We start from the raw sequence: 21,027 nt of genomic DNA on the forward strand, positions 1-21,027 counted from the left end.
CATTTCTGGGGCTCTGAGGAGCTCCGGTTCTTTATGGCTCAGTGCAGAAAGAATTCAATGAGAGGCGAAGTGATTTATTAAAATAGGATGCTGTGAGGTTTACAAGTGGGCAGGCGAAAGGGTGCTGCCCTGAGAACTTAGTGGGCTACAGTTTTATAGTCAAAGGAAAAATGGGGAGGGGGAGAAGACCACCTTCTACCTCTCTGTTGAGTAGATGTCACGCTTCCATCTTCATGTCAGGTGGGGGAGTTTTCCTGTCCTCACATGGTCAAACCAGGACTGCCGTGGAGAAATGGAAATAAGCAAGAAGGCAGATACTAAACATACTATACTATACTAACATATACTAAAATATGGTCAATCATCTCAGGGTTTCACTATAATGTCACCCTTTCCTTATATTTTGTTTTTAGTGCACGCAAAGGAGTATGTCCTAGGAATCATTAACTTACCACACTGTGCAGGATGTGGGTCTCATTCCACCGTTGTTTTATTGTGTGGGGGGCATTCCTCATACTTCTGTTGCACGGTTTTTTTGCTAAGCAAGCCCGCTTGGTTGGTGGCTAAGCAAAGCTGCTTTCTTGAGTGATTATTAACTTACAGGGGTCTCCCATACTTTTTTCTTTACTTATGATTCCTTAGTGGGATTTAATCACCTATTTTTTTCCTTTTACTTTGTCTCTATCACTTTCCTTCTAGTTAACTCAGTTTGGCATGAGGATGAAAAGGGAATGATTCTCTCTATGCTGAAGCTTGAAGATTTTAAGCACTTTAAGAAAAGACTTAAAAAGAAAAGAAGCTGAGTGATGCAGTATGCTCTAGCTCAATGAAGAATTTGAAAATCTGTTATTGCATACACTGTCAGTTGGAGGCTTAGTTCATTCATTCAAATGTTGCAGCTGATTAAGGATTGTGTTTCCGTGGTTAAACAGGAAAAAAATCTTTTATTTGCCTTTCAAATGGCATTTCCCAACAGCTTCAGTTACCATCTGTTGCTGATAACTCCCCAATTTAGCTACGGCCCAGACTTCATGTCTAATCTCCAGACCATATAGCTAACTGCGGAGTGCATGTTTTATTTAGATGTTTTAAAGAGTCCTCAAACTCAACATATCTCAAAGCAGCACTCGCTCTTCCCGCAGACATCTGGGCCTCTTTGAATATCAGCAGTTCTAGGAAATAGAACCTCTAATCACGCGTTTACAAGCAGAAGCCATCGGAGCATCCTTGCGACCTCCCCTCAAAATTCACCATGAATGCTTGACGTTTCCAACTTACATATTAATCACACGTGTGCACTCTTCTCTCTCTACTTTCACCATCATCATCCAGTTCTTAGGTGTGGCCATCTCTTCATGAACCCTCACAATAATAATAGAACCTTCTGCTCCTTAGTGATCTCGCAAAAATGCAAGCATGTTTATGGTTTTTTAGTTTTTTGCGGTACGCGGGCCTCTCACTGTTGTGGCCTCTCCCGTTGCGGAGCACAGGCTCTGGACGCGCAGGCTCAGCGGCCATGGCTCACGGGCCCAGCCGCTCCACGACACGTGGGATCTTCCCGGACCGGGGCACGAACCCGTGTCCCCTGCATCGGCAGGCGGACTCTCAACCACTGCGCCACCAGGGAAGCCCCATAAACACAATTTTATTTATGCCGTGGGAAGAAATTTTGACAAAATAGGAAATCAGGCATTTATACATGTCCAGATAAATCAGTCTTCTGGAGTCATTGTCTCTTCCTTCCTCACCCTTCTAAAGTTAATCCAAGGCCAAAGCCATTTCTTTCCGCAACTTTGGTAAATGAAAGTTGAAAACAATGGCAACAAAACCAAATGCTTTTTTCTGCCCACCAAATATGTTCCTAAGTCCAGGAAGAAACTCTTATTTGAGAAGCTGGGTGGATTTCCCCAGGTTGTGCCCGTAAAATGTCTCACTTCAGACCTCTTTGGTCAAAAGGGCGTCCAGAGGTCAGGTCAGGTTGGCTGAGCTTCTCTTAATTAAAAGCATTTTCTTTTCCTTTTTTCCTAGAACCACAATTTCCACAAAAATACAATTTTTTCACAATTTGCATCCATCTCAAGAGTTCTCTAACTTAGGCACCAAAGTGATTTATACAAATGAACATAGTTTTCCTTTCTTTTGACAAAAATTAGCATTTATTCTCATTATTGAGCCCATATTCTGTCCCAAGAAGCCTTAGGTACTTTGCCATAATTTATTTCATTGAATTGGGTTGGGGCTTTGCTAGTTTTTCTAATGGCTGTTGTTTTTTTCCTCCTAATTTTCTAGATACTGTTCATGGAACGTAGAGCTTAACCCCTTTGCAACAGGACTTTGAAATAAGCCTTGTATTTTGTTCTCATCTTTTGAGTTTGCCTATGGTATTTTTTTGGGGGGGGGGGATTTTTTTTTTTATTCAAACAGAAAGTCACAAAAATTATAATCAGCCTCATCAGTTCAGCTCAGTCCCATGCAATTAATTTTCTTTTTCATCTTGATCTTTTGTTAGCACTTTTATGAATTCATCAGTTTTCCATTAGAGTTCTGAAAATGCTTATTCATTCAGTTCAGCCGTATAGTCAGTTACCAGAAACCTGTACTTGTCAGAGTCTTTTCCATGAATTACTTGAAGATGAAACCCTTTTATAGGAACATATTTGCAAAAGCATCAGAGTACACCCAGAACTGTCTGTAAATGACAAAAGACTTAGAAAAAATGACCACGGTTAAAGATTTGATGAAAGTTCATAATAATGCAATTGACAAGGAAATTTAGTTATTTCTGAGATACACATTTTAAAGTAATAACTAGAATTATGACATAACATTATAACAGAACATACAAGATTTTTAGAAATTTCATGTAACGTCTGAAACATTTATATTAACATATTTCCATACAAATAACCCAAAGAAAGTTTAGTATTAGTTGTTTTTGTTTGTTTGTTTGTTTATACAGCAGGTTCTCATTAGTCATCAATTTTATACACATCAGTGTATACATGTCAATCCCAATCGCCCAATTCAGCCTATGGTATTTTTAATAGAGAAGATGTATTAATGTGGCTGAATTTATCAGTGTGCCTCATTCTCTACTCTGTCCCCATAACTACAACTGTCCCCATAACTACAAAAGTGTTTAGCCACTGTTCAGTGAGTCCTTCGTGACTGAATGAGCAGTGAAAAACCTGGAATACGGGTGTGCTATGCCCATCGGAGTTGAGGTTATTAATGGTCCCAATCCCATCTCTTCCCAGTGCACCCAAAGTGCTTCAGAAAAATGCTATGGTACTTAACACTGAGAAATCGTCTGCTCAACTGTATACCATATATTTTGTGGGCTCCACAAATCTCATTTACAATTACATATTTCAGTGAGGATCTTTGAAACAAATTCATTAAAAGAACAATCAGGACAATTCTCAGATGGTCATGAATTAGAGATGAGAAATGCTATAAAACTAGAGGGAGGAGGCCTTCCTTGATTTACGGGAATTTAATGTTTTTCCCCAAATGGAAGGTGCTCTTTTTCAGCAAATGCAGGGTAAAGATTATTATGTGGATTTGTAGGGAGGAAAATGGGTTAATCATGTCATAGTTAATTTCTGTATATTGTTTTAGAGCAATATAGAGAATATATTCCATTTGGAAACTTTAACAATAGTGTTAATAGAGAAATAGCATTCTCCACATCCTGAAAATTTCTCTATGTGTATTTAAGAGAATTTGGACTTATAGAAAAATCTTAAAATGAAAAATCATCACCGGAAACATGCATGCCACTTCCCAGATTTAAAAAAAAAAAAAAAAAAGTTACTCATCAAAATTTTTAAAAAGTGAAACAATCTCCATATTATTCCTTGTTGCATCCTATGCAAAGAGAGCTCCCATAAATAGCACAGTTTACAGTTGATGGTAAGCTTCTCTCCGAGAAAAAATAATAGTTTGTGTTTCTGCCAGATGCTTTTCTAGCATTAAGTGCTATAAATATGCCCTGAAGTGTGTTCAACAGATAAGGCAAAGTGCCAAAGAATGGCAGAGAATTAAGTTGCACCCTGTTCACATACAGAATCCATTGAGACACCATATGCATATTTATATTTTAAAATCAAAATGTGAAATTAATTCAACGTGCATTTAATAGGAACCTATTTAGAGATCTCTGCTAGGTCCCAGGGACAAAATGATGATGTCTTTCTCTCTCTGTTGAGGAATTGACTCTATCAGAAGAAACAGACATTTAACCCTAGTTATGGCAGTGACGTCAGTGCTATAAGGAGTCACTCCCTGTACCCAAGGCCACATGGAGCTGGTGACCTGTGATGAACAGGTATCTGCCAGGCAAGTGAAGGTGCTCCAGGCAGAGGGAGAAGGCTTTGAAAATGATTTCTTCTGGTGGTATTTTCCTTAAGAGAATAAAAGGGAGGGCTTTTCCTCATTTATCTACACTGGAGGCAGTTATTCTTGTTAGAGAGCAGACATCATGACTGGGGTGATGGGTAGGTAGGTTTCTTGGGGGAGGTTGGGACGATTTAGGGGAAGCATGCAGGTCACACCCGGAAATAAAGTTTTTCTCTGCATCTGATACCAGCACCTTTGACAGCTTGACTCTCGGACATGATTAGATTCAACATGTCTAATTCCCCCCACACTTTCCAAGGGTAGGTGACAGGCACTCACTGAGGGGAGTGTTCAGCTGTGGACATGGTGAAGGGCTATTGTATGCTGGTTGAGTAGTTAGACATAGTGGTTTTTCTGATTTCTCTCAGTTTCTTACAAGAAATTATTGTGATTATATCAGTAGAGTTAAAACTCATTTGCGGTCTCTCATTTACGAAAAGATCCCCAAAAGACTGAGCAAACTTCACCAGAAGCCAAATGTTCCTTTTGGCTCAATTAGATCTGAGACAGGCTGGGACCTGGGCCCCTTTGCTGCAGTGCTTGCACCTGGACAAATGTCTCCTCCAGCAAGAAAATACAAAGAAACTATAAGGGACTAAAAATAACTGCGTGCATGCACAGTTGGGGCAAATTATGGACAACAAGATACAAAAAGACCAAAAACCCAACTGCCACTTCTCAGGAATAGGGAGCAAAACCAGGGTGTCAGGAGCAAAAGCAGGGCACTGCACATGCCCCCTGCACTCAGCACCACCAAACGTCTGGGCAGACCACCTAAGCCACACCTCCAGCCTGAGCCCTGGCCACACCCCTCCCCTCACCCCATATAAGGAACTAGCTCGCCCCCACTAGGGCAGTGAGCAAGGGAACCTGTTAAGCCTTGCCTGAATTTCTTGTCTGTCCTCCTACCAATTTCTGTTGATCGGAGAAGGCCAAGAACCCTGGTCGGTATCAGATCATGAGCACCGGCTTCCAAAGCCCACTGTCAGCCAGTGTCTCCCAATCAGGACCCCACCATTAGAGGTCACGGGGGCAGCTGTTTGTACCCCAGACATACAAGAACGGTGGTTTCACGACAGGAGCCAGGCAAAAACTCTCAAATTAGCCTCTCTTACTCAAATAAGTGCTATTTTTATCATCCATATTAGATACTTGAAAACATTAAGTACTTAATATTTAAAAATCATGAAGTTTCTAGATGAGTTGAGAAGGTTTGAAAAAGATAAGTGAGTCCATCGAGATGTTTTCACAACCACTTAGTGACAAGGTATTTTTGTTGCTTATAAAAGTTAGTTACCTGATATATCTGAGAAATTGTGACATGCCTCTCTTCTTTTTCTCTCTGTTTATTTAGAATTTGTTTTTTCAATGACTACTGGTAGTGTATAAAAATGACCCTACTCTTGTGGTATTATCTTTTTTTTTTTCTAGTTTTCTATTCCTGAGGCAGGTACTATTCATTTCTGTATTAAACAGTACAGAAGACAGGAACACATTTAAAGTAAGGCATCAATCATTTGAGCTCAGATAGAACACTCTTAATTGAATCACGTTTTTCACTTTCGGACTCAATGCAAGTGAATTTTCACTTTTATTCATATTGTAGTCATCTACCTAAATGTTAGCTGCACAATCACAGATTAAAATAAGTTGTTAAATATTCTTTCTGGGACATGTAATTAAGGAATAAAAATATCTTTCTCATGTCATTTTCCCCATTGAGTAAGAGAATTTGAAAAGTACATGTCTTCACATCAGTAAGGAAAATGTATAACCATAAACTATTCTTGCTTGAAATTTCTTCTTCAAATATTTTGTTAAGTGGAGTAACAGGGAAGGCAGTCTCCTGGCTTACTAGCCTGGTTTTTATTTGCCTGCTGGCTAGGAGTTTCCTTCAATTAAAACAGCCTTAAGTACATAAAGAAAGAACTTAGCCATGGCTAACACTGAATCAGTTAATGCAAATATAATAGTGAGTTAGATGCTTGTTATAGTGAGTTTTTTTTGTTTTTGGGTTTTTTTTTGCGGTACGTGGGCCTCTCACTATTGTGGCCTCTCCTGTTGCGGAGCACAGGCTCCGGAAGCGCAGGCTCAGCAGCCATGGCTCACGGGCCCAGCCGCTCCACGGCATGTGGGATCTTCCCGGGCCGGGGCACGACCCTGTGTCCCCTGCATCGGCAGGCGGACTCTCAACCACTGCACCACCAGGGAAGCCCTATAGTGAGGTTTTAAGAGACATGACACAGGGCCTTGCTTTTGCTTATTTTTTTACAGAACTAGCGATTCCCCCAGCCCCAGCCCCACCCCCCACCCCGCACAAATGGATCACAGCAAAGCATTCAACATAGAGGTACAAACAATGGGGTCAGAGGTCATGCTGCAACAGTAATTAGCTTGGAGCGAAAAGGTAAACTGTACAGAGAGAATCACAAGGGCTTGGAAAGCACGTATACGGGGTTTGAGAGTTACAAGATTTCCAAGATTGATCTGCTATTTTAAATTCATCCCTCTTGAATAGAAGTTCCCCAGTTCCCTATGTTATCTGAGTTACTTTTTACTTCTTTTTACGCTTGTTTTTAAGGCAAGAAACTTTTGATTATTTTTCTTGAGTAATACACATTACTCACAGTTAGACGTATGGAAAGGTTCAATCTTCAAATGACTATATATTGATCTTTTAAAACCTAGACATTGGCCACTTATACAAGAAGGGGCCATCTTTGGAGAAAATGTACTAATATTTAGGATGAGTGGTTCTAAAACTTTAGTATGCTTCAGGAGCACCTGGAAAGGTTGTAAAACACGGATTGCTGAGCTTCGTAGCCATAGTTTCTGATTCAGTGGGTCTGGGAAAGAAGTTGAGAATTTGCATTCCTTTTTATTTTTCAAGTTCACTGAATATCATCTTATTGCTTTTTTTAATTGAAGTATAATGGATTTACAGTATTATGTTAGTTTCACGTGTACAGCATAGTGATTCATTCTTTTTTCCAGATTATATTCCATTATAGGTTATTATAAGATGTTGGGTACAATTCCCTGCATTTCTAACAAGCTCCAAGCTGCCACTGCTGCTACTCATCTGGGGACCACACTTTAAGAACTAATGCTTTATATGAGTATTAAATGAAATTGAGAGTTGATAATAAACAAATTAAGATAGAATCATTAGAAACTTTCTATTGATATATACAAAAGTGATATTCAAAATATTTAACAAGCCACTGAACAGTTAGAATTCATACTGGTCTTAATCCACATGGCTGAACCTATGCAATTGGCCTCAATATTAGATTTGAGTGAGTGTATGCAACAGAAAAACAACTGCACAGGGCTTCCTTGGTGGCGCAGTGGTTGGGAGTCCGCCTGCCGATGCAGGGGACGCGGGTTCGTGCCCCGGTCCGCGAAGATCCCGCATGCCGCCGAGTGGCTGGGCCCGTGAGCCATGGCCGCTGAGCCTGCGCGTCCGGAGCCTGTGATCCGCAATGGGAGAGGCCACAGCAGTGAGAGGCCCGTGTACCAAAAAAAAAAAAACAAAAAAAAAAAAACAACTGTACAGAGATAAATACAAATTTTAAACTTTTTTCCAGGAGTAGTTTTTCAATAGTCTTCAAAATAAAAATCTAAAGTAAGTGTTTTAGAGTTTAGGATGCTATATCTTTTTATCATTTCATTTTTTTATATCCAAAACAACAATCTAAGTTAAAGTTTTGAAATCAGATAATTTTCTTAAAAAATATATAATTCCTCTAAGTATTATCTCTTGTCTCCCCAAAGAGGATGGTAACTTCTTTCATAACCACTCTTTATTTTTCTGATGTTACACTTTAATACGATAATGTTCATTTTATTTTAATAAAAGTTTAATGTGATAAAATGAAATGACATCAGAAACTAACAAAGACCACCTTGTTCTTTTTGAAATCATGTGTTCATGAAAATGAATTGGTTATCATTACCATATATGTATGTATGTATGTTTATAGTAAACTTCCTAGTTCTTAAAAAGCATATCACGACACTTTATGCCAAAGACATGCAGATTAAAATTGTACAAGGTATTGGAGCTAATGGAATAAAATGATACATGAACATTAATTTTGCAGTGAGTTTCACAGAATAATAGTGATTTATAACATAGCCTCATAGATAAGCAAAATAGATGTGTGTATATGTGTGCATGTGTTTCAAAATGATGAAACTCTTCCAAGTGTTAGCCATTTAATGGTTATTTTTATCTACTTTGGAACTTCAGTTGCATTTAAACCTGAAGGCTTTTTGAAATTCTGAAGACAAAGTTTGAAGATTGAAAAGTCTGACTGGCTACTGATGGCTAGGATTGGTGCTGACATTTAAAGTGGCATCACTATTCTGCAGGAATGTGTGTGCATATCTTTAATGTCACCGCTTGCCTCTGGGATGACACTTGTTAGATTTGATGGTGTCATGTGCTAGTTCAAGGTTGGCAATAGTGATTTTTATTACACAATACCTGAATATTCCATTTATGATCTAAAAGGAACTTGTTGAGAGCAATGTTTTCTTGTTCTCTGTGTACTTTGATCACCTAATTCTCTTTGAGTTTTAAAATACAGAATTCTGACATGTGCTGTGATGGTAGTATACTTACTTAACTTTGAAATCATTCCTGTGAAAAATAATAGTCTGTTTGTGTTCGATGGTTCCCAGGTTTCTGAGGATGACTTGACTCAGAGACTGGCTAAGAAATAATAGGAGACAACCTTGGAGGGAAAATGGCATGCTACATACACCTAGCACCTCTCTGCCCAAAGGCAAAGCAGATGAGGCCCAAAGACACATCTCTGTACAACAGTAGTTGCTTTTTGAAAAATCTCTCAGCACTATTCCTTCTTAGGCTGCAGCTTTGTCTACAGTCACAGAAAGGTTGGATATGGCTGAAAAATCTATCCAGTCCAGTGAAGTGGGCTAACAGGGTAAGGAGAGCTGTCTGGGCTATCTTCATTTACACAAGGAACATGCCTTTATGCAACACACCTGTATCAAGGGGGCTTGTGGCAACATGGATGCAACTAGAGATTCTCATACTAAGTGAAGTCAGACAGAAATACCATATGATATCACTTATATGTGGAATCTAAAATATGACACACATTAACTTACCTGTAACAGAAACAGACCCACAGACATAGAGAACAGACTGGTGGTTGCCAAGGGGGGAAGAGGTATGGGGGAAGGAAGGATTGAGAGTTTGGGGTTAGCAGATGCAAACTATTATAGAGAGAATGGATACACAACAATGTCCTACTGTATAGCACAGAGAATTATATTCAACATCCTATGATAAACCATAGTGGAAAAGAATGCAAAAAAAAAAGAGTTCAGGAGGCAGTATACGTAGATATTAAAATTAATACCAGTAGAACCCAAGAGCAGTCCAATAAATTATACAAATATAAAGACCAATGACAAAGAAAATTTACAGTATCCAGAAGGGTTATCTGTCTACATTCTGTTTCCAACTTGTATATCGACTTCTACCCCTAGCACACACACACCCTACACCACCACAATCACATTGAGGCTGCCCCGATCAGCCTCCACTATATCCAGCATTTCCCCCGAAATTCTACAGGTCTCTCCATAGCATTTTGGACCTTCATACCATTCAACTTTTTCTTTTCAAATTTGTGGGAGGCTCACTTGCTTTTTTTTTTTTTTAATAGCAGATATTTCAATTATTATCAGGGTGCTTTGGGACTATTATTCAATTAACGAGTGTGCATATTGTCTTCTTTTGTTTTGCTTTTTAATATATCAGGGGTCTCAATTGGGAGCCTACCAACTATTGGTGATTTGATCACTCTCTTTTCCCCACAACTCCCTGAGCCATTTCACTTGTTGGAAGCATTGGCTTAGCTGTATCTGTGCAGAGGTTTGTTTGTTTTTTTTTTGGCCGGGGGGTGCGGGATATAAGTACACTCTTAAGTGTCAGGATTCTTTTGGAGTAACTTTCTTAATATCTAAAATAGTGACATTCACCTGGTCCTATGGTGTATTAAAACAAAGTCATATCTGATTTGAAATACCACCGAGAATATAGATTTGTCAGGAACCTTAGAATGAAAGTATATGTACAAAATGTATATTTTGAAGGTATATGTGGGGATAGCACTGTTCATCTCAACCTTATATATGCATTATATATAAAGCATTCACTTCTATACCAGGAGTAGGAGATGAACCTTGCTTTAAGGGAAAGTACATCATCAGCTGTCTAGAGAAGATGACCAACTATATATTGTGGAATTAATTGAATACAGCATCATGCCCTCAAAAGATATACCCAAAGGATTTGAATTATTGGAAATAAATCAGGAAGGAGAAAAAAGGACACCACTCTGTCCATCAAAATAGCATTTTCCATGTAGAATCAAACCAATCCAATCTATCACTGGTTCCTCAATTAACTATAGTAAGTCTTAAATTCATATTTTGACTCACACTGTCTTTTGATGTTATGTGTTGTTGGAAAACTGATGCATGAGTGTCCTCTCTGTTCAAACTGTTTCTAATATACGATTTCCTTGTCCAGTGTTCTTTCAATAAAGGTACCTAGTCCTTTGAGGATACTTGTCAGAATGATGCAAATGAAGGTGTGGATTATATATTTATCTACTTATAAAAAGATATTATACTGCAACACCCTACCTACCACAGTTGCTGTGATGAAGAGGCCAATGTGCATTTTTCTAGCAAAATGGAACATTGAGTTTTTTAAATAAGTCATGGGAAGTGATGCGTAGATACTATACAGAATTAGTCCTCCACCGAGATTTCTTCCTTGTGAGGTGATAGTTTTAAAGGTTTTGAGCTGGAAAACCTTCTAATCTAAGAATCTCCCTGCCCACTTCCACCTCACCCTAAACCACAAAGGCTTCCCCGTCACCACCAATAAATTAACATTAATAAATATATATATTTTTAAGATGATTCTCTATCTCATTGTCTCTCCAATACCAAAAGATAAGGTTAAGAAAATATAAACTTGGGAAAACATGTATTACTATTTATAGAAATCTCAGAAAGCAAAGGCAGAAGTATTGCATCGGCCCCATGAAGTGCTCAAAACACACTGGATCCTCCTGGCAATGGACCAGGGCACAAAGGACACATGTGTTGAAAGAATACCTTGAACTCAGACTACCCTCTGTGGGAAGCAAAGAGAAAGAAAGAATCGTAAAATTGCCCAGCTTCCATATACTCCATTTGGACTTTGGCAGTGCATTTGATTTTGAACTCTCACACTCCCATCTCAGCCTCCAGGGTGCCTATTTCCCTTGTTATCGGTGAATTTTTCCTGGTAGACACCTGCTGGGTCCCGTATTAATGAGACACACTGTAGAAGGAGAAACACATTTCCGGAGCCAAGAAGGTGAGAGCTACTCTTTCGAGGGCCCTTGTTAATCTTTGGGAGCCCAGCATCTTCTGTGACAGAACAAAGGCAATACAGTTGTAAATTCTTATTTTTTTTCTCCCACTCCACAAAGAAAATGTTGTTGCTATGTTAGTGTTCATCTACATTTCTCTGAAGAGGTTTTAGAACTTGACTCCCTTTGCTTCGTAGCATCATTCTAAATAGAACCCCACCGTTTGACCACAGCCAGAATTCGCGTGAATGGTACCTATTATTGAAAGGGAGTCTGTATTTGCAGTAATACAGAGGATGCCAGTTTAGAAATGAGCCTGATTGCATGGTTCATTTTGTTCTCCTTTGTAGAGCCAGGCTGCGGCCCACTACAAAGGCACGAAACATGCCAAGAAGCTCAAAGCACTGGAAGCCATGAAAAATAAGCAGAAATCTGTAACTGCCAAGGACAGCGCAAAGACTACCTTCACCTCCATCACTACCAATACCATCAATACCAGCTCTGACAAAACAGGTTAAGCGATGCTCTTTGTTGTGTTACTGTCGTCCTCATCCTTGCTGTTCGGGGGCTCCTTCCCTTGCCTGACTGTATCTGTTGCTGGTGTTCCTTCCATCTTGATTCATGCTTGATCCATCTTTCTATGTAGTGGTAATGCTTCCCCCTCATTTTTCCAGTACCCTTGAGCGATGTCGATAATCACTAGTAATGTTGCAGATTTTGCATTGGAAACAGTCCTATGGCTGTTTTAGAGGAACACAGGAGTCAGAAGGGCATCTAAAGCCATACATCTTTTTGAGAAGTGAACCTTTCCGGCGTGTATCGTTTGCATCTTGTATGCAAGCACGTTAGCCTATAACTGCATGGCAGATTTGATTGAACTGTGAGTACACAGCAGAATATGCCAAATGAATCAAGAAGGCCCCCATAAGGGCATTATTCCTGACAGGGTTTATTCTCATAAATCCCAAACATTGCATTGTTTTAAGTAGTGGCTGTGTGAATCTGGGCTGCTTGTGGCTGGGTAATCTTCCCTCTGCATACACAGGTAAGTGTTATTGATACCAATTATTCTTTTTAACAGTCTTCACAGTGAAATAACGGCCTCTGAATGGTCCCTTGGGATAGCTCCTCAAGCAACCAGTTTATTCACGGCAGGGGAAGTCGGTGGGGTTTCCATAAGCTGGCATTTAAAAATATAAGACCACTGGTCCTCGAAACTTACATAAAAAGAGATCCCGTGTGATTCATGGATGTACACACATCCATTTAATAAATCACTTTCTAAGAATACAAGGGCTGGTATGTGCCAGTCGCTTTCCAGCCCCTACAAATAGCAGTGGTCAGGGAGCATTTATATTGTCATTGATGGTAATGTCTTACCTAGAAGACATCTTCTGGCCCTGGCTGATGAAAATATAAAATCAACAGTGAACCAATGCAACAGATTAAAGCAACGTTATTACACGTGGTACACCCATGAGACATATAATACATAGTCCTCAAAGGATCTGGAGAAATGCTTGCTCTTGTGTGAATCTGTAAGGGATGACAGTGTCCTCTGTGAGTTCCCACAACACATTTTATATACTTCATCTGAATATTATTGGTGCATGCATCATGCCTCCTTCCTGAGTACGCTGTACACTCTCTGAGGCTGAGTGACCTCTCGTCATCTTTGTACCCCAGCACCTGTCTGACGCGGGGTAGGTGCTGAGTAAAATGTCTGTTGGCTGCATTTTCTTTCATCCCTTTGATTCTCTGATTCATCCGGTTTTGTGTCACAAAATGTAAAGGGGGAAGAAAAAAAAAAACTTGTCATGTTCATTTCTTTGGTATCCAGAGCAAGAGCTGAATTATACCGTCTTATTAATTTAGATGTAAAACCTTGTAGGGAACACATTACTCTTTTCTCCATTAATTGAAAAGTCACTGCCCTATTTGGGGGGCTGTAGGGGAAATGAGCAGTCTTGAAGCAGGTGAGTGTAACTTCTGCTCTCAGATATCGGCATCTGGGATGGGATCCCTAAAGCCATGCTCACCATAGAGACATATATTTCATTTGCAAAAAGACAGTAGGTAGGAAGAATAAAGATGTAAATTTGATGTAAAAGGTTTGATATAAAGAGATGAGTTTGATGTAAAGTTTTTGCTCGTTGCCAGACTCTTCTACTCCTAGACATTTTTATCAATAATAGCTGTTTGGATTACCTTGATTTCTCTTTAAAATGCAAAAAATCCCTGTTACATTGGGATGCATGGCATTTAAAAAAATGTATATGTACATGGTGGGTAGAGCTGCTGACTGGGCTTAAGAAGTGCTCCCTTGTGTGCCATCTCCATTACATAAATGAGTTATGAATACATACCTCCATCCCTCACCTGAGAGACTAGAGTGGAAAGGCTCTGTCCTCTTGGAGGATGAATGGAAACTAGTTTGGACTGGGTTGTGGGACAGAGCCTACATAAGATAGACAGAATTCTAGTGGGGATGCCAGATTTACCTAGTGGTTGGAATGGTGTTGAAATAGTGAAGTGCCCTTTCTAGCTGGAGCTAGAGAAAATTCCAGAAGGACAGAGGGATAATAAAATCTGCAAAGTTAGTACAAATATCTTAAAGCCAAAGTAAGGAAGTGTTGGGCATCTGGAAGGGATTGGCTTCCTGATCCAAGGGGACCTCTACCCACAAAGAAACAGGTCATACAGGTTGAAAGACTAACGATTCCAGCACATTCACTAGATGTTTTAAGCCAAACTCTATCCTTATCTGGGATTTCTGCAAAACTACCTATGAGAAGTAGCCCAAGAAAGCTCCTGGAATTTCATAGGCTCTTAGCCCATTCATATTGCAGTATGAATCCGAGGCACCTATGCTGACAAATTGGAGTTTTCTTAAAGCTATTACTTGTCCTTTTTATTACTGCCTGTGTCCTCATACTGATTGGGAAGGAGCACAGCTCTGAAAACAGGATGGGTCTCTGAGCTAGTTTCTTACAACAGTTAAATACTCGGAGGCAGAAGGGGAAAGAGAGAAGACTCTGAAATCAAAGACCACATATTTTTTAATAATAAAAAATTGTGACCTTTCTACTTAATGTAAAAAGTTGTTTTGTGGTTTGTGGACTTATCCATGCATAAAAGGTATAGAGACATTAAACCACTTTCACTAATTTTACCAAATTGTTCTTAACAGGAATTTAATATGTATGTAGGCCAATTGCTTTTAAAAATGCTTGAGTATACAGTGATGTGATAGACAAGAATCTTAAGAGAAGGTTGGGCAACAATAGTTAAAAAAAAAAAAAAAGAAAGCAAGAAGTGGTACAGACTTGAATTTAAAAATTGCTCTGGAGGTTTTCCTGGGATTCTTTAAAACACAAGAAATAGAATACTCATAAAAACCAAATTCTCATTCCAAATCTACTTACAAAAAGAGAATGTAGACAAACAATTCCTTCTAAATTCCTAAATCATGTATTATGGGCTTAAAGTGCTGCCTTAGGCTAATAAATATGTCTACATATTTGGGCTTACATGAGGGCTGAGGTCTCAGTCACTAACTTCGTGATCTTGGGATTCTCTTCCCCTCCTTCTACCAGTCTGCAGGCTGGAGTGGTGAGCAATTCAGTGATCCACCACCAGCCGCTCCCAGATAGCCTCGTTCCCCTACTGCTAGGCAAGAAGACACTCCCTAACGTTAATACATAATTTTAGTTCTTAACAATCTAATGAGGAGTGTTTGGTGAATTTACACAAAGAAAAATTTACAGGCAAAAGTAATATTTTTAAAAATATTTCGAACACTCAAAATTGTTGGTAAGGGAGGGTGATTGCTATTCATTCGCAGAATATTTCATGGAGCAAACATTTCCAAAGGTGACCAGAATAACTTTGTCTGACTTAGCAAGGTTTTATTAAAATTGAAGTATAGTTGCTTTACAATGTTGTGTTACTTTTGGTGTACAGCAAAGTGATTTGGTTTATATATATACACACATATACATATATTCATACATATGTATATATGTATACATACATATGTATACATATATACATATGTATACATGCATACATATGTATACATACATATGTATATATATACATATATATATATACAATAATATATATATATATATTATTTTTGGATTCTCTTCCAATATAGGTTATTACAAGATACTGAATATAGTTCCCTGTGCTACACAGTAGGTCCTGTCGTTTATCTATTTTATATACAGTAGTAGATAGTAGTATCTGTTAATCCCAAACTCCTAATTTATCCCTCCCCTCATTTTTCTTTTAATGCAAGTTTTCTATACAGAAAAGGTAATGACAAAACTTAAGAAATTATGCTTAAAGTAACTTGGCAAATATAGCTCAATTGACTTTTTTTTCCTGTGAAATGACACATTCGCAATTGTTGGATTAAGTCTTGTGCGAAGTCATCCTCTGGTCTTTCTTTACTTTCCCTTTCGGGACAATTTTATTCATTCCTATGACCTATCCATCAGGTTAGGCTAAGTGAATCTGCAGTAATAAACAACTGCCAACTCCTGGTGGCTTTTACAGTCACTAATTATTTCTCTCATACCCTACAGAGCAGCTATGGGTTTTTGTTGTTTTTTTTTCCTTTGTTAATTTAACTCTAGGGCCAGGCTAATGAAGCAGTCACTAGCTGTGCATTACCAGTTCTATGGAAGAGGAAAAAAGAAGGGTGTGAATCAATAGGCTTTTAAAGCTTTTTAATGCAAGTGACTTAACTTTCCTCTCCCTTTCCTTGGCGAGTCACATGATCAAGCCTGATTATAAAGGGCAGGGAAGAATAATCTTCAGGGAAGGGGACAGATATTAGTGAGCAATAAAGCATCACATCCCACCATGGCTTCCGCCATCCCTGTGTTGGAGTCTCAGCATTCCACATCTCCAGCCTTGTTCAACTGACCTGATTTCTTTTTTTTTTTTTTATACATTTTATTTATTTATTTATTTTTAAAACCCAGCTGCATTGGGTCTTTGTTGCTGCACGCGGGCTTTCTCTAGTTGTGGTGAGCGGGGGCTACCCTTCGTTGCAGTGCACGGGCTTCTCACTGCGGTGGCTTCTCTTGTTGCGGAGCATGGGCTCTAGGTGCGCGGGCTCAGTAGTTGTGGCGCACGGGCTTAGTAGTTGTGGTACATGGGCTTAGTTGCTCCATGGCATGTGGGATCTTCCCGGACCAGGGCTTGAACCCGTGTCCCCTGCATAGGCAGGAGGATTCTTAACCACTGAGCCACTAGGGAAATCTCTGACCTGATTTCTAAGGCTTATTGGTCACTCACTTGGATGGTTTGTTAGCACCTCTATTTTGCAGGTTCGAAAAACAAAAAAAAAAGCCTAACTTTGACCATCCTCCCCAACTTTCTCTCCATCCTGTCTTCCCGAGTTTTACTTTTGGTCCTGGAGCTCATAGACCTGAAACCTTCTATCCGTCTTAGCCTCTTCTTCCTATCTCAGTCCACACATCCGTTCAGTGGTTGGAACCCACTCCCCTCACATTCCCAGAAGACGTCCTTCACTCTTTCACGCATGGCTTCTACCCATATCCTGGCCTCAGGGGTCTCAGTTTTACTCCTACCATTGCCCTAGCCTCCATGCAAGTCCAACTGCCTCCATTCTGGCCCCTTGACAACCATATCCTTCATGCTACTGCCCATTCATACTAGACGGTATATAAGGCACAGCACTAACCCACTCAGAAACCTTCATTGTGCCTTTATGCTGGACCTCATGGTCCCCCATGGTTTGATCACAACCTGCCTTTCCAAACTTTTCTTCTGTTGTTCACCTGCAATATTCTCCACTAGAGACATGATCCCCCTGCATCTTTGTTTCTTATACTGTTCTTCTAAATTTCTCCCTTAAAGTGTGTCACTTTTCTCTTCGTTCTGCCTATGTAGTCCCATAAGAATCCGTATCTTCCTAACTGCCCTATCTTATTCTTGTTCACATATAATTTTTATGTCTTTACCTTTTCCTATGGCCGGATGATATGCTCACTTAGAGTACATACTTGCATAATCCTTTTATTTATCTTTTTTTCTTTAAAGAGTACTTTTTGTGTAAAAGATAATAAGTAGTTTTTGTTTTTTAATAAGTAGTTTTAAAACCTGACTAAAAGCAATCAGTTTTGCTCTCCTGTTCTTGAATTAAAAGCAAGCCTCTAGACTTTTTTATTTGTGAATACCTGATTGCATGAAAGAACAATGGTTCTCATTAATCCAAAGAATTCTGAGATATGGCTCATCAAATTTCAGAGTTGCAGGTTTTCTTAAAGGTCATCAGGTCTAACTCCTAAAGTTTGTTTGTTCTTTGTTTGCTTCCTGTGAGATTCCCTGGTTACACAGGTAAATAAGACTTGACATTTCTAATGTTCCTTCAGTGACTATCAGTCAGGAGTTAATTAGCCTGTTGAGTTTTAGATTTACGATAGTCATCCACTTGGTAAGATCTGAGAACATTTCTCCCTGGTTCTGTTACATAATTCTCTCAAGTCTCAGCGAATTGCAAATATAGTCATTAGATAAAGCTACTATGTTACAAGTTAAATTTGTACTTTTCTCTCTTATGATTCAGTCTTCTTTGTATCAATTTTCCCCTCTCTTTTTCTTTTCGGCAATTCAAAATTATCATCCAGGGATGTTGTACTTACCTGACCCAAAGGTGCCAAGAGTGAAATACTTTTGAATCTATTTTTGAAAAGGTCTGTGAATGCAAAGGAACATTTATTTACTCTGAATTAATCATTGATTCTAAGTGTTTACTGGAATTCAAATTATTTATACTTAGAGTGATGGAGACTTTTCTAATGATAAAGAAGATATCCAATGGAAAGTGATATCCAATGACTACAAATAAATACATTAGGAAACAAAGCCTCTTTGTGAATGTCAGTCAATTTTATAAGGTCACAGAGTCTGGGGTCTTTCCTTTCCTGAGCCTTATCCTCTCAAGCCAGCTGTTTGCATCAGGCCCAGTGCCAGGCAGTGCTAGGCACACACTTTTTTTTTTCCTTTGCATTTAAGTTGAAGCTAAATCATGATAATGGTGACCTGGAAATAAAAGTGGTAGATGAGTAGTTTGTAAGGAAAAGCCAGTCCAATGCCATTTAGAAAACAGACACATAGTTTTCAGCAGAGGACAAGAGAGAATTACCTTTGTTTCTGTTTTCATAAGGAAGTTGGGAGAAGTTTGCTTTTCTTGACAAAGGCTTCAGACAAAGGTCCCAAGTGTTGAAAATTATAACAGAATACAAGCTGGGTTTGACATCAGAAAGCCATGCATCTTTGAAGTTGTGTTATACATTTGTATGTATGATATAGTATGGAATACATCAGATGGTATTTTATTATATAAATATTTTGCATACATATTTATTGATATGCAAGATTCTGTCTTTAATACCTGTTCCTGAAATACCCCACTACACCAGGTCTTCATAATCAGCATTGCCCATTTTCTTTAAGAAGAGGAACACATGCTTTTGTGGCTTATGAAGCCATAGCTCTTTTGACCTTTCAGAGGCAATACGAAGTCATTTGAAAAGGGACACATTTCTGTCAGCACTTACAGATCTGGTGTAGTGACGTAAAAATGCCCCTCTTGGCGGAGTAGAAATTGTGCTGGCTCCTGGGGTCTTTCTTTTCTCACCCATTCTCCCAAACAAAGACCCCCTGGAACAGTCACTAATACAATTAAGGCCCCATTGCCAGCATCTCGGCACAGGAGTTGAAGAACTGTTGCAAGACCGCTGATGCCTTAAGTGGTTTCTCTTTTCTTAGCGCTGGCTCATGACATGCTTCTGACTGGTCAAAGAAAGAGCCTTGACCAAGTGTTCCCTGCTCAAGATGTGTGATAAGTACCAGCAGAGTGTGCTGGTAGCAGATCTCTAGAGAGATTAAAAAAGAGAAGGGAAATTCAGAAAGGAAACGCACACGCAAACTCTGGATGGTTATTTGAATATTGTGGTTCCAGGATCCTTGTGTATGAATCAGTGATGACAGATCATACATTAGGGGTGATGTGGAAATCACAAACAATATTGTATCCCGTTATTTTTGTGCCTGAGGAAATCAAGATGAATGGTATTGTGCTGATAAAAGCTTTGACCCAGATACATTACACAAACCCAATCCTTGAATCGCAGAAGAATTTCACCAAAAATTCTTCATCTGGACAGGAACATGTTGTCTTCCTAAACGTAATGAATGAGTGAAGCAGTGAGGACCTACATTTCCTAAAGAACCTGTCGTCTATCCATGGTCAAGGGCTGGGGTATTGTGTGCATGATAGGAGGGGAATTAAAACTAAACTGACAAGCTAGACTTAATTTATGTCATGGTTCAAAGCAACAGGGTCCCTGACGTGTGTGTGTGTGTGTGTGTGTGTGTGTGTGTGTGTGCGTGCGTGTGTATGTATCTGTACACACTTCGTGTATGTGACTGTCTTTCTTTAAGAAATACCAAATTGAATAAAGTAAATGATAAGCTAAACACCTAACCAGTATCTATGAAATAACAGACATCTGGATGAATTTTTAAAACTAAATTAAAACTCCCAGTGGCTTTGTCTACAGCTGTTACACTTCTGGAAACATCTGTATCTATGTGTGCATTTGTGTGTGTTTTTTAATTAATGGAGGGTTTTTTTTCCTCCCCCTATTTTTATGTTCTTCTTAGAAATCAAGTGGACATAAGCTTATATAATGATAAAATATTTCAACTGCAAAATAATAATTCTTAATGTTAGACTCTTAACTATAACAAAAAAGTTTAACAGTGATCAGATATGACAGAACATGAAGTGAGCACCTGTAAAAAACACGTGGACCATGAGAGAACTTTGTCTCCAAAGTGGAAAAGTGAAGGGTTTAATATCTAATAGTAATAGACATGAAACGAATGTGAAACAAAACATGTTAGCAGCACATTTCTTACAGTCAGGAGCCATAAAGCTTCTACTGAATTCTTAGTAAAGCACGAACAGAAACAGATATTTAAATTAAAAATTATACTTGCATTTATGTTCAATGAATTCCAGACTCTTAAACATGGCATCAGAACTTTTTTGTGGTCTGACCTTTGCCTACCATTTCTGGCAGTCCTTCACATCTCTGTTGAACTCCAGTGCAACAAAATTACTTGAGAATCCAGGGCAAGGTGCGTATGTTCTTTTGCTTCGAAAAATCCT

The 21,027-nt window shown here is 39.0% G+C and overlaps 1 protein-coding gene across 1 annotated transcript in view; it reads left to right on the top strand.

Moving 5' to 3' along the window:
- The window catches only part of ZNF385D (zinc finger protein 385D), a 348,161-nt gene that overhangs the window by 228,781 nt on the left and 98,353 nt on the right, over window positions 1-21,027 (top strand). The window contains exon 4 of the mRNA XM_007470612.1: window positions 12,161-12,323. Within this exon, the coding sequence (XP_007470674.1) occupies window positions 12,161-12,323 (163 nt within the window). The remainder of the gene's footprint in view (window positions 1-12,160; window positions 12,324-21,027) is intronic.

The sequence above is a fragment of the Lipotes vexillifer genome, unplaced genomic scaffold, assembly GCF_000442215.2.
Source record: "Lipotes vexillifer unplaced genomic scaffold, Lipotes_vexillifer_v1.1 scaffold418, whole genome shotgun sequence".
NCBI lineage: Eukaryota > Metazoa > Chordata > Mammalia > Artiodactyla > Lipotidae > Lipotes > Lipotes vexillifer.